Source organism: Triturus cristatus, chromosome 7 (assembly GCF_964204655.1).
Source record: "Triturus cristatus chromosome 7, aTriCri1.1, whole genome shotgun sequence".
NCBI classification, from domain to species: Eukaryota; Metazoa; Chordata; class Amphibia; order Caudata; family Salamandridae; genus Triturus; species Triturus cristatus.
Window position 1 is genome coordinate 93,792,070 of NC_140590.1, and position 14,117 is coordinate 93,806,186.

At 42.9% G+C, this 14,117-nt stretch overlaps 1 protein-coding gene across 1 annotated transcript in view; it reads left to right on the forward strand.

The window, feature by feature from the left end:
• LOC146808903 (phospholipase A2 inhibitor and Ly6/PLAUR domain-containing protein-like) overlaps positions 1–14,117 on the forward strand; it is a 78,835-nt gene that overhangs the window by 50,231 nt on the left and 14,487 nt on the right. The window contains exon 4 of the mRNA XM_085615715.1: positions 819–968. Coding sequence (XP_085471841.1) covers positions 819–968 — 150 coding nt within the window. The remainder of the gene's footprint in view (positions 1–818; positions 969–14,117) is intronic.

Below are 14,117 nucleotides of genomic sequence, written 5' to 3' on the forward strand. Positions count from 1 at the left end.
CTGCCAGACAGCAGAGCCCAAACCCCAGAGCCCACTATAGCAGGGCATAAAGCCACAAGGGGGAGCGCAGGGCAGACTAAATCCCAAGAGCCCGCAACCACCAGAGCCCGCTAGAGCAGAGCGGGAAAACCAAAAGGGCAGTTCGAGTGCCAGAAGGTGGGGAACCAGCACGTGACCCCGCTAGAGCAGGGCCTCCCCCCCAGGGCCCAGGGACCTGCTAGAGCAGGACCTCACCCCAACTTACCTGAAGACACGCTCCGGAGAATCTGTAGCCCAGAACCAAAAAAACAGGCTGAAGGGTTGGGCTGGCCTGCCTTTTATAGAGGTCATGGTTAAAATGGGTCGGCCATATTGGGAAGGGATGGGAGGCATGGGAGGCTAACTGTTTTGCTTTGGAGGGTTCTGGTGTGGAGCTGAACTCACTTCGTTAATACTGCGGTGAGGAAGACTTACAAGGAGGTAATTACAAATTACCACCACAATCAGTAATTCTGGGTCCAATTCACCTGTAAATTCACATTTTACACTGTCACTCAGAGATTTTGAATTTATTCAAGAGCTAAGACCTTGGAGGAAAGTTACCAGCTCCATGGCCCATTATCTTTCTACTTATTGAGTTGATCAAATCCACAGATGTGTCCAAGATGTGATCTTTAATACTAAGCATTGCTCCATGCATCACATCACTTTTAAATGCCAGCATCAACACAGTCTGAGATCATATTTTGCCTTCTGTTGTTCATATGCAATGGTTTAGGTGTCGTTAGTGATGTTGGTTACAGTCTAGCTGTCTAATTCTTTTCTTCTGTCGGTTTTAGTTCCTCCTATTAATTTGACCCGCAATGGATACAAGTGCCCAGAGTGCTTCATCGAAGGCTCCGACGAGGAATGTAAAACTGATAAAGAAATAGAATGTATGGGACGTGAAACAGACTGCTTAACGTTTTATGGGAAAGCCAGCCGGCCACGTAAGTATTTGCATGCTGATGTTAGAAAAGATTGGTCGAGGTTGCTTGGTGGTGGAGGTTTGGATCCCAGCCATGGGAATGACACTTCAAATGCTCTAAACCAGACAGCATCATGGTCTAAGTGGTGTCCATTTTAGGTTTGGTCTGGACCCCAAAGGTCTATTAGTTTGATTTGAAGGATGAAGGAACTGAGGTGTCTTTACCTTTTAGACTGCAGAGCCTCAGTTACGTTAAGACAATTGGCTCGGTTTAGACAATGTCCTTTGTGGAGGCAGTGCTAAACATGAGAAATAGCAAAAAGTGGACCATATTGTGATGATAGCATTGTAACGGAAATGTCCATGAGTAGCTCTCTCTTCAGATGTATAACTTCCTCCATAACCCTTGAAGTATGTATGCACTGGGATTTATATAGGACACACCTACACAGGGAGCACCAGAGCACTGTGATTTAGTGCTGGATCAGGGTGGACTTGGGGTAATTCAAGATCTTGCATAAGTGTGGTTTGACATTGCTGCTTTACACATTTCTTACTTTACACAACTACACTTCAAACCAGCTCATTACACATAATTAGAAAATGAAGCACAGGGGAGTTTAAAGGAGTTGCCAGAGATCATACTGTTTCAAATTTGGTCTAGTCTGAAGTAGCGCCCAGGTTTTACAATTCAGAGGTCAGCAGATTAGCCACCAACCCATACCATGTCCCTCTGGTGTAGGGGTTTTGCAGAGACTCTCAGCAATCTGGCATACATTTTACATTGTCTGCCTATTTTTTCTGTCTTTAACAATGGCTTACTTGATGATGGTCTATCCTAGAGACCACTTGTGAGACTGAAAGTAAAACCTTTCTTGTGTACGATCTATTCTTACCACTTTAATCAACAGAACTTTCTGCTTTTCTCCCATTGGCTTATTTCCTTATTGCTGGCTGTACTTGAGACAGCCTTAGTTGTCTTGACTTAAGAAATGACGTGGCAGCTCAACTGTAGTTACTCATCATAGATGAGTTCTGATGTCACAGTGACTGCTGCCAGAGCCATCAGCCAAGGGAAACAGCAGGTGACAGAGCATAATTGAAGCTGTACTTTAAAAATTAAAGCAAACCTGGAATTGTATTCTTCTGCTCTGTTTTTCCTGGTAACCTGTTAGCCGGGCAAACGCCTTAGAATCAATGCTATGCTCAAGTGGGTCCACCTCTTCAAATCCCCAACTGCTGATTGTTGTAATAGCACAGTCAATTGAGAGGATCAAGCGAGGGGAGGGGAGGAGAGGAAGGGGACAGCTCAAACCTATTACTACACAACGGATGTATGTCGTTACAACGCATACTTTTACAACGCATGCACTTACAACGCATTTATTACTACGCAACATCCACTACAACGCATTCCATTACATCGCATGACACTACAACGCATTTTTAAAAACTACCTTTACAACGCATTCCATTACATTGCATACTACCTTTACAACGCATACCATTACAACGCATAATATTACATTGCATTTAAGGTAAGTATTGGATAGTATAGGGGTAAAAATTTGTATTCTTACTCCAGGGGGTGCAACAGTAGGGTAAGTGTTGGATAGTATAGGGGTAAAAATTACTATTCTAACTCCAGGGGGTGCAACAGTAGGGTAAGTGTTGGATAGTATAGGGGTAAAAATTATTATTCTTACTCCAGGGGGTGCAACAGTAGGGTAAGTGTTGGATAGTATGGGGGTAAAAATTACTATTCGAACTCCAGGGGGTGCAACAGTAGGGTAAGTGTTGGATAGTATGGGGGTAACAAATACTATTCTAACTCCAGGGGGTGCAACAGTAGGGTAAGTGTTGGATAGTATGGGGGTAAAAATTACTATTCTAACTCCAGGGGGTGCAACAGTAGTGTAAGTGTTGGATAGTATGGGGGTAAAAATTACTATTCTAACTCCAGGGGGTGCAACAGTAGGGTAAGTGTTGGATAGTGTAGGGGTTTTAATGTAATATTATGCGTTGTAATGGTATGCGTTGTAAAGGTAGTATACGATTAATGGAATGCGTTGTGAAGGTAGTGTTTAAAAATGCGTTGTAGTGTCATGCGATGTAATGGAATGCGTTGTAGTGGATGTTGCGTCGTAAAAATTGCATTGTAAGTGTAGTGCGTTGTAATAGTTGCGTTGTAAAGGTTGTTCCCCCTACACAACCTTACCTGAAAGAGAAAAAGGGTGGACTTGATTCGCTATAGCTTTTAAAGACTTTTATAAGAGGCTGATTCTAACCTAAGGAGTGACATATAAGCATCACTATCTTATGCCAATCACCTTTAACAAGACAACTATTGAGATGCTATATAGACCGGATCCGCTCTTTATTCACTGTTGCTAGTACCTTGCAAGAAACATCTTGGCATCAATTCCCTGTTCAAACACAATAGGAAAGCATTCTGGTAATTATGTAGTATCCTTGTAGCACTGGGTGCATTTCCTATTGTGTTTCACTCTTTTAATTAGGGCTGACAGAGCCATCCTGCCCTAGTCAGGACTTGCAAGGACTGTTCAGGGAATCAGTATGTGGAGTCCACTCACTCGGTACCGATGTCCAGAAATACATATCAAATATGCCCAAGTAACAGATTCAAATAAAAAAATAGCAGAGCCCACTCGCTTGTTTCGACTGTTCCACAAACATCATCAAGTATATCCAAGATAGCAGAGCCCACCCACATTTACCAAAAAGACAGCACTTAACTCGGACGTCATCTGTGAAGCAGCGCGAAGGGGCGCTACGTGAGGTGCAGGTGCAGCCTTACTATTCTGATGACTTCAATCTGTCCTGCCTCAGCTGGCTTGCTGTCTTGATTCTCGGGACCCGGTGCTCCTCCGATGCGGCTCACTCTATAAATGTGGGACTTCTAACATGCTGATTGGCTGGGCTGCATTTATAGAAGCGCCCCACATAACATGGCTGTCTGTTGCTGTACTTCCTGTTAGACAGCACAGGCACATGGGTATTGTAGTTCCAACAACCTTCATTAACTGTACATGCACACAAAAAGAAACTGGAGCCTTTTGGGCAAACTTGGGCATAACCAATCTCAATGCAAAGTTCTAATGCACTCAGCTGAGCTGCTCAGTCAGTACTGTGAGGATTATATGATATGCAACTAAATAAACAGTTTAAAACAGCACTGTAAGTGCATCCTAAGAACACCTCATCAGAGTGGTAAAGTGCGTTAGGTTGCCAGTGTTCCTAGATGCTGGAGGCGAAGGCTTGGCATTACAACCCCCCTTTTGGAGAATGCTGACAGGGCCCAGGTTTGGAAAGGACCCTTTTATAGAAAAGTTGTTGTAATCACGGGGCATGAATGCCAGTGGCGGGCTCTCAAGGCTGTTCTTATGGGCCAAAACCTTTCCAGAATAATAAATACCACAGTTTGGTGCTTTTCAATTTTGAGTCAAGGATCGAATTGACTACATATTCCTGCTCACCATTTATCCAAATGGGTTTTTAGTATATGGGGCCCATTACGATGTAGGGCGGATCTGCACTGACAGGCTGTCGGTTGCAGTCCGCCAGACATCGGAAGCAGCTGTCCGACATCCTCATTATGATGCAGTCGGTCAGACCGCTGCATGCTGGAGGAAACACTGACGCCCACTACAGGATTGGAGAACCTGTTGTGGCGTCGGTCAGAAAGATAATCCCCAAATGGCAGTGGTGCCTGCTCAGGCTACGCCATCAAGATTATGATGTCCACTTCTGACAGCCTCTCTATGTCGGCCTTTCTGTCATGGAAAGGCTGTCAGAAAATGGCTTTGGGGGCCCCTACCAGGGCCCCTGTCCCACAGCGGACTCTACCACTATGCTAGGGGGCACAAAACATCAATGCAAATGATTTTTTAATAAATGGGTATTGTTCTTTATGTATTCTAGCGATCCCATCCACTTCAGGAAGGGCAAATGATGGTATTGTGGTACTTATAGCAGTAAAATATACTTCTGCAAAAGTTAAATGGATCTGTTCATCCCCTTAGTACCAATTACTAGTGATAGCTGGCTTGGCACCAGTTGATCTACTTTTGGTGAACCTTTATTATAACATTTTTGATAAGGGCAACTGTCAATTAACAGAGGAATTACAAGAAAAAATCAGTAATGTATCCGATAAGAGGCACCCTTTATATATTTTACATGACACTTGAAATGCACGTGGGCTGGAAGACAATGATGGCCAACCTATGGCTTATTTTAATCATTCACGCACGGGGAAGCTTTAAACACTAGTCTGAATGTAAATGACTTAGCACCCTTAAATGATCGTGTCCATAACCCCACTATGCAGTGTCCAACTTACGTTGGAGGCTGTGGGGATAGTTTCATTGATTTTATGTTAATGACCAAGAACTGGCGGACGGACTACAATCCGTCAGCCATCGTTTCGTATTTGAGACCACCCACATACAAGGATGCTGTCCCATAGTATGCATTAAAATACGAACGCTTGCCTATGTTTTGTATTGCGGCGGGTGCTGTAGTGCAAAACAAAGACAGGTTACATATCCCTGCAGTACGTGGCAGGCACCATGCGGTGCCTGCCTCATAGTGTAGGGATATGTAGGGGGCACATGTCCCAGCCCCAGGGATAAAGGGAGGCCTACTACGGGCCCCCAAATCCATTTTTACCAGGCGTTTCACAGTGGATTGATCATTGTGGAAGAACAGACGGAAAAGGATATCATATACCCTATGGCGGTACCTGGCAGGCATTTCCACAATGCAGCAACTAGCAGTCATACCGACGAGAGGTCAGATTGACTTTGCCCATTTGGACCGTTGTGGTCAGTCTTTCTGACCGCCACACTTCCACCCGCCATTAGAATTTGGTGGGTGAAAAACTGCATTACGATGGTGGAGGAACCACCACCGACAGCCTGTCGGTGGCAGTAGCTCTGCCATCATAATCAGCCCCTATATCTCCCTGGTTCAGGAGTTTAAATTCATACCAAATTGTTCAAGTGCTCACAATCTGCTCATAGCTATTTTCAACAATTTGGCAGAAACAGGGTCCTCTGAAGAATGTGTGATCCAGTATAATCCCAATAAGGGAATTAGTTTGAAATGGGACCAGGTAGCCACCCAAAAATGTAAACAAGTAATTATCTCTGTTAACTGTAACCTTATAGTTGGGTGTTTGAAGCTAGATTCTATCCCAAGTGAATTAGTACAGGACTTTGAGGCGCTTTGCACCGAAATCTCCCCGAGGCTGGTTAAGAAGATCCTCCAAAAGCAAGCCCCACCGGTGCGCTGGTTTAATAACTAATGCACAAAAGCACATAAGAAGCTAAAAAGGGCTCTACAACCTACCCCTCAGGACAGAGAGTGAATAAAAACCTTGAGGAGTCATTCTAAAACAGTGATAGAACATAGGAAAAAGGAATTGAGGAAGGAGGTGGGAGGACTTGGCATGTTCAGGCTTCCATAAAGATTCCAAAACATTCTGGGAAATTATAAACTGCCTAATGTTCAGTGAAGATGTGAGACCGATGGACTCACTGATCCTGGGTGAAGCCTGGCAAGCTCACTTGACCTGCATCTTTAATCGCTCGCCTAGGATAATAGATATGGTAGCAGGTGAATCGCTCCATGACCCGGCCCAAGCTTTACAGCTTAGTCTGTCCATCTCAGTTCAAGAAGTAGAGGTGGCTATTGCTCAAGGCATTCATCTGAAGGCCCCCGGTGCAGATGGCATGCCCTTGACTTTTTTCTGAGAGAAATACAACTTTGTGTGCACAATTGTTTACCAGCATCTTTAAAGAAGCCATTATTGGCACATTGCCTCAATCTTGGAAAGAGGCATTAGTAATCCCCGTTTTTAGGAATGGCCCTGTGTGTTACAGACCTATATTATTGATTGATGCACCAGTAAGGTCCTGGGTAGGTTCCTCCTTATGCCATTAGAAGAGTGGGCATCAACAAAAGGGGTTTTGTCGAACACACAATATGGTTTTAGAAGGCGCATGGGTGTGACTGAAAAATTTCTCAATTTGTCCCTGAGTGTTAATAAGCATGTGAAGTCCATGAAGAGCTCTATTCATCTGGCCTTCATGGACTTATCTAGTGCTTTTTATACTGTCAGCCGGGACAAAATGTGGGTTATGGTGGAAGATATGGGTTTGAAAAAGCATTTGTGACCCTCCTACGTAGGTGTCATACAAATACATTGGTGACTGTAAGATATGGCAGCAAGGAGGAAAAACTCAATCCATCATATCTACGGAGGGGGTCCGTCAAGGCTGCATTTTAGCCCCATTTTCATTTCTTATTTACACCAAAGTGTTGGAGGCCTTTTTATAAAAAAGGGAGCTTGACTTTCCTAGAATTGGTAGGAACTTTGTCCCTCTGCTCTCATACACAGATGACACTGTGTTGTTGGCAAGGACAGGGATAAGCCTGCAAAAATCACTTGACACCATTACAGAATTCATGACATCTCTTGATTTCAAAGTTAATTTTAATATATCATATATCATGGTCTGTGGTCCTCGGACCACAAAAACCGAAACCTTCGTCATACAGGAAAAGGAGATAGAAAATGTTAAAAACTTATGGGGCAACTTATTCAATACTAATATGAAATGGGAACCCCATTTTGACAGTTAGAGTACAGCCTCAGAGATATGTCCCTGAGGCAAATTTGGAGTTGGTAGATGTTGAAGCAATCCTTGCAGCTTGGTGTGGTCTGTTTTTGCCTGAGCACAATTACTGCATCTTTTCACAAAACGTTCAACATCTTGTGTCACAGTGGGCCACCAGAATTGTCTAGTTACCCATTCTATTGTCTTTTGAAACCATTATGCCCTGCACAGGGTACAGAGTGGCACCAAATGAGCTCCTTGGCCCTTAAGTCTTTTATGGATATTAGAATCTGAAATTCTTTAGTCAGTAATTCCTGTTTCATTTCCAATCTACATACTCTGAAAGCCAAGTACTTAATGAAGATGAATGACAGCTTCTAGTTGTTCATCAGGCAACAGTTGCTCACCGTCTTGTTGTATCAGTGTGTCTGCTTTCCGGTTTTCCATGCCTGGACGATAGGTTACTATGAAGTTAAGTTTGGCGAAAAATAATATCCACCTTAACTGATGGGGCATCAGTAACCTTGCAAACCTCATGAACTAGAGATTCCTGGGATCTGAATATACAGTTATGGAATGTTTGGCTCACAGTAAATAATTCTTCTATTTATGAAAGGCATCTCAAATGGCAAGCAATTCTTTTTCAGTACTGGTATAATGAACTTCTGCTTCATTTAACTTTCTAGACATGTAAGCATTGGGATGCAGTTGCCCTGTCTGAGAGTTTCTTTGGGATAAAACTGCCCCGATGGCACTATTGGAGGCATCTGCCTCTACAATAAATGGTTTGCCAGGGTCGGGGTGTACCAGAATAGGTGCGGTTGTGAAGGTGACCTTTAAGAGATGGAAAGCCTCATCTGCCCCCAGTGTTCATGCAAATGACGTGTTCTTTAGCAGGAGTTTCATAATCAGAGTCACCACCATTGAGATCTGGTCTATAAACCAATGGCAGAAGTTTGCGTACCCCAGAAAAAATTGGACATCACATACATTCTGAGAGATTGGCCAGGTTTGACAGCTTGCACCTTTTGCTCAGCCATTTCCAATCCTGTAGGTGACAAAAGCACCCCCAAGAACACCACTTTGAACACATGAAATTCACACTTTGTGATTTTGCATAACAGTTGATGCTTCCTGAGTGCTTGTAACACAGCACAAACACAACAGTAATGTTTGGCTTCTGTAGATGATTAGATCAAAATGTCATCTATATAGACGATGACAAACAAATCCAGGAATTCAAGTCATTTAAGAAGAATTGAAATGCTGCTAAAGCATTGCATAGTCCAAAGGGCATAACCCTGTACTCAAATAAGCCATGTGAAAGGTCATCTTACACTTGTCTCCTTTTCGTATTCGGTCTAGGTGGTAAGCCCCCTTTAGGTCAAATTTATTGTAAATGACCGGTTTTTTACCTGATCCAGTAAGAGAGGTATCAAAGGCAACGAGTATTGATTTTTTTACCTTCACCTTATTTAGGGCATGATAATCAATACAAGTTCCTAGCTAAACGTTGGCCTTTGTAATGAAAAACAGAGGTGATGCAGCTGGAGACTTTCATGGTCAGATAAAACTATTTGCCAAATACCTATCCATATATTGTCACAAGTACTCATTTTCACTGTCAGATAAAGCATAGATCCTTCCACATGATACTACTGCCCCAGGAACCTGATCTATTTGACAGCCTTACTGCTGATGTAGGTGTTCAGCCTGTTGCTCACTAAAGACATACTGGTACTATGAGTATTGATAGGGTAATACAGTTTCTTTTTCAGCTGCAGTCACTATCTTTAGACACGTTGTTAAGACTTTTACTGCTGACTATTTGGACTCTTTACACTCTCTCAGGCAGAATTCTGACTCAAACCTTACCTTCCTAGTTGACCAGTCAATAGTGGGGCTCTCCTTATTGAGCCATGGGTTGCCCCAAATGATGCCACACTGTGGGCCATTTATAACATAGAATTTCAATGGGTTAAATTGTTTTTTCTGAATAGTGACTCATAAGGGAGAGGTGCAATGCATCATGGGATTTATGCAACAAAGGGATTTGTAAAGTTGCTGCTATGGGGCTATCCATGAAATTCCCAGTTGTTCTCAAATTTATTATTGCCTGTATTGGAAGTCACATGTCATTAACACACACCTGGAGAGCAACCGCGGGCGTGCAGGTAACAGCGGTGGGGTGGAGGGGGTGGGTAAGGCGTGATTTCGAGGGAGGATGTCGAAGGAAAATTAAATAAATAATTAATATTCCCTTTGCATCGTCCCTCTAAATCCCCCCTTACCCAGCCCCACCACTGTTACCTGCACGACCGTGGATGCTGGAGAGGCAATTTGAAATATTCAACCAGCAATTTGTTGTCAACACTCAAAGAAGGGACTAAATAGATGCTCAAAGGTTTCCTGAGGGGAGTCTTTTTCCCTATCAAGAATCGCTACTTTTGGTGACATATTTTTCCCTTTGGGTTTCATCATGCATTCCTTGACAAACTGGCCTTTATGCCCATAATACAAACATAGACAATGTTCCTTCTGTGTTCCCTCTCCTCCGTGGACAAGGAGGCACAAACCATAACTGTTTCTATGGGTTCAACAGGTATTTCTGAAGCAGGTATTGTAGATTTTCCTCTGTCATATCTCGGTGTTGTCCTTTCTCCTCATCTCTGGCCAATCTGTTTCATCTGTCAGACATTGGAACACACTAAGGCATGTCAGTAAAACATTACTGCCCTGCCTGCATTTCTAGGTCAGCCAAAAAGGACATAGCTTGCTGATGAAAGGTCTTCTTAAATTCAGTTCTAAAGTCATCCTGATGATGGCATCATCTCATCTCACTAAAGATACTGCCCATTGAGCAGCATCTTCTCCAATATAGGAAATCAAGAATGCCACCCTAGCCTGGGTCATGTGGAAAGCTTTGGGCCAACATGTGAAGTATACCAGGACATGGGTGAGAAATACCTGGACTTAATTAATATCTCCCATGTACCTTTCCTGTGCTGCCAATGGAATTGCTGTTGGTACTTCAACAGACACAGGAGGAACCATTACTGGAGTTGTAGTACTACCATGAGGCCAAGCTTGACTGCCCACAAAACAGGACAATCGTGCATCATAAGTATTTTGTTGGAAGCGATCTACTCGATCCCGCAAGGATGCTGTCTTAGGTCCAGAAGCCACCATGTCCTGTTGGACCATGGACAAAGCTTTAAGGACATCTTAAAGAGAGCCATACTAAAATTGCCTTGACCGAGATAAGAATAATGTGTGGGCTTGTTATTCTGTCAACTGGACGAACTCCTCTGGATCAATGTGATGCTCAAGTGGGTCCACATTTTCATATCCCCAAATGCTGATTGCTGTAAAAGCACAGTCAATTGAGAGGATCAAGTGAGGGAAGGGAAGCAAAGAAGGGAGACAGCTGGGAGGGAGATCTGAAAGACACAAGATTCAAACATGTAAGTTGTCACGTAAGCACCTTACTGTATATCTCAAATATTACTACGCAACCTGACCTGAATGAGAAAAAGGTCTAGGCTTGATTTGCTATAGGTTTCAAGGAGTTTTTTGTGCGGTTTTTAAGTAACGTGTGATAGTCTGAATATTGGTAAAGGGTGGTCTCAAGACGTAGCAATCAGGACTGACATCAAGTCCAAGGAGTGGGTGGGGGGCAATGTGGGGGTATGTGGGGGGTGCATAGGGTGAGGAGCAAAAGGGAAAAAGTAAAAAAACACTCATATACATCAGTTAGAATATTCATGGTAGAAAAGTTTATAAAGATCCAAATATTATGCTGTGATTATGAAGGGCTAAGATTGTTATTCAGATTCTAACTTGGAATGTCAATGGTCTACGAATAAGAGGCAGAAGGGCAAAATTCTACAATATCTTAGAGATTCCCCTTAGCAAATAATTGTTTTATAAGAGACCCACCTATTAAAAAGTGAGTCTGTGTCAATCTTTTCAAATCTAAGGTGGGTCAAAAAAATGGTATGTACGGATTAAAGAGCTAACATAGGAGGAGTTGCTATACTTATTGAAAGGCAACCAAAGGCAAACATAATTGACTCGGCAATAAACAAGTTTGGTAGGTGAGTCATTGCTAAAATTAATCTGCTGGATACGTTGGTAACGTTGGTGGGATACTACAGTCCCAAATGTCATGATCCAGAGCCGCTGAAAACAGTTTTCACAAATTTACTGGATTTTCCTGATCCGGGAATCATGGCTGGTGACTTTAATATAGTTTCGGATCTAAAACTGGATGAATCAAAGAACAGTAGAGCGGTGCCCACCCCCAAATCACGTAGTTATTTGAGAATGATTATGAAGCATACTGGGCTTTGTGATGTTTGGAGTGAGAGATCTTGTCTGTTGCCAGGCGCTTCTTATCACAACAAGATGTATGGGCATAGATCCAGAATAGACTACTTTCTGGTCAGCTCAAGTTTGAGAGCAGTAATACAGGATATTGAGTATCTGACTGCCCACTTGTCGGATCATTCGGTGGTCTCTGTGGACAGGGAATAAATAGTTGGCACTTGGATATATGTTTGACGTTAGATCGGACCCTACTCTATTAAATTAATTATCTGCAGGGAGAGACAGTGGAGTTCCTAGAACACAACAGAGGTCAGCATCTACCTGGGTACTCTGGGAGACGCTTAAAGCCTACCTTAGGGGGAGAATTATGAGCAGCCTCTGTACTAAAAATCGGCGGTACAGAGAGGAGGTTAGCCGCTTGGAAAGCGAAATAAAAACTGTAGATGTGGGCAGGGCTGTTAATAGAAATGACGAAATAAGGAGTAGGGAGAAGGAACAGTTGGAGAGTCTGAAAGAGCAGATAGAAGCGATATCGCAGACAAGGGTTTTGAAGCATTGTGAAGCTAGTAAGTTGGTGCTTTTTGAATATGGGGAAATAGCTGGGAGATTATTGGCCTGGAAGGTAAAAGCAGATAAAAATCGTAATCTTATAAAAGCAATAGAGGGCAAACAAAATATGAATAAACTAACAACAGAATCAGAAATACAGGGGGCCTTCTCTGAATACTTCCAAAAGCTGTACACTGAAGATAGGCTAATCACTGAGGAGGAAGTGTTGAAGTTGTTGGGCCCTACAGCAACAAAATCAGTAGATGCAACACAACAAAATCTTCTAGAAAGTTCTGCAGTCTAGTAAAAAGGGGAAGGCAGCAGGCCAGATGAGATACCAACAGAACTATATAATAACTTGGGGGACGCACTAATTCCCTTTATGACCCAGATGTTCAACGAGATCTCAAACGCAGATCTATAATTGTCAGCATCCTGAGGGGAGGCGACTATCACACTAATAATAAAACCAGGGGAAACCCCTGCTAACTATGAGACTTATAGGCCAGTTTCATTGCTCAACACAGACTATAAGATCTTTGCAGAGGTTTTAGCAGACAGGTTGAGCACAGTTACAACCCTTGATGCTACCAAAGCATTCACTAGAGTAAATTGGGTGCATTTGGAAGTAATGTTGGAAAAATATAACTTGGGAAAGAATTTTCGTAAGGTCGTCCAATTAATATATCAGAACCCAACAATGAAACTGTTAGTGAATGGCAAACTGACCAAGTTGTTTAAAATATCTAGAGGCACGTGACAGGGTTTTCCTCTTTCCCCCCTCCTTTTTAACCTCTATGTTGAGCCTTTTGCACAAAAGCTTAGAGAGGCCGAGAACATCCCAAGCTTTAGGCATGAAGTTTGGAAGAGAAAGGTTGCACTCTACGCGGATGATCTGATGGAATTCACTTCAGACCTCTCAGCTGTTCTGACAGTCATATTCCAATATGCAGTTGACTTCGGAAAGGTGTCAGGGTTCGAAGCGAATACCAGCAAGACAGAAATAATGGCTTGGAACTTGGGAACAGGAAACTCTCTGATTAAAAAATAAATGAGATACTTAGGGGTGAAGATCGTACAGGATATAGAAAAAATTCCAGAGGTTAATCTAAATGATGGCATAAGGAACTGTACCCGGCTAATGAAGAGTTGGATGCACCCCCCTCTGTCAATCTTTGGGAGGGTGAATCTGGTTAAAATGTTCATACTGCCAAAAATGACCTTCCTGTTTAATACTATCCCTTTACACTTTGTAAAGCCATCTATTGATAAACTCCAACAGGCCATCAATTATTACATATGGGCCCATAAAGGTACAAGAATTTTGTGGAAAAAGCTGTGGTTCAGAAGTGAGAATGAGGGTTTGTCCCTCCCTGATCTTCAATATTATGCATGGGCTTCCCAGCTCTCCCACTCTAGAATGCTGATAAATTCTTCAGATTGCTCCACAGTAGGGTCCAGGTTCCCAGCAATGCAGAAGGGGGCTAACTTACAATCAAACTTTTCTATTTACATATGGGGACCCCAAATACTTCAAAAAGATCAGACTTAAGGTGCTACAAGCAACAGCTAGAACTTAGGCAAGCATTAGATGATGCAGCGGTTTAGGTTGCTATTCCAGCTTGTCTCTGATATGGGACTCTCCAGGA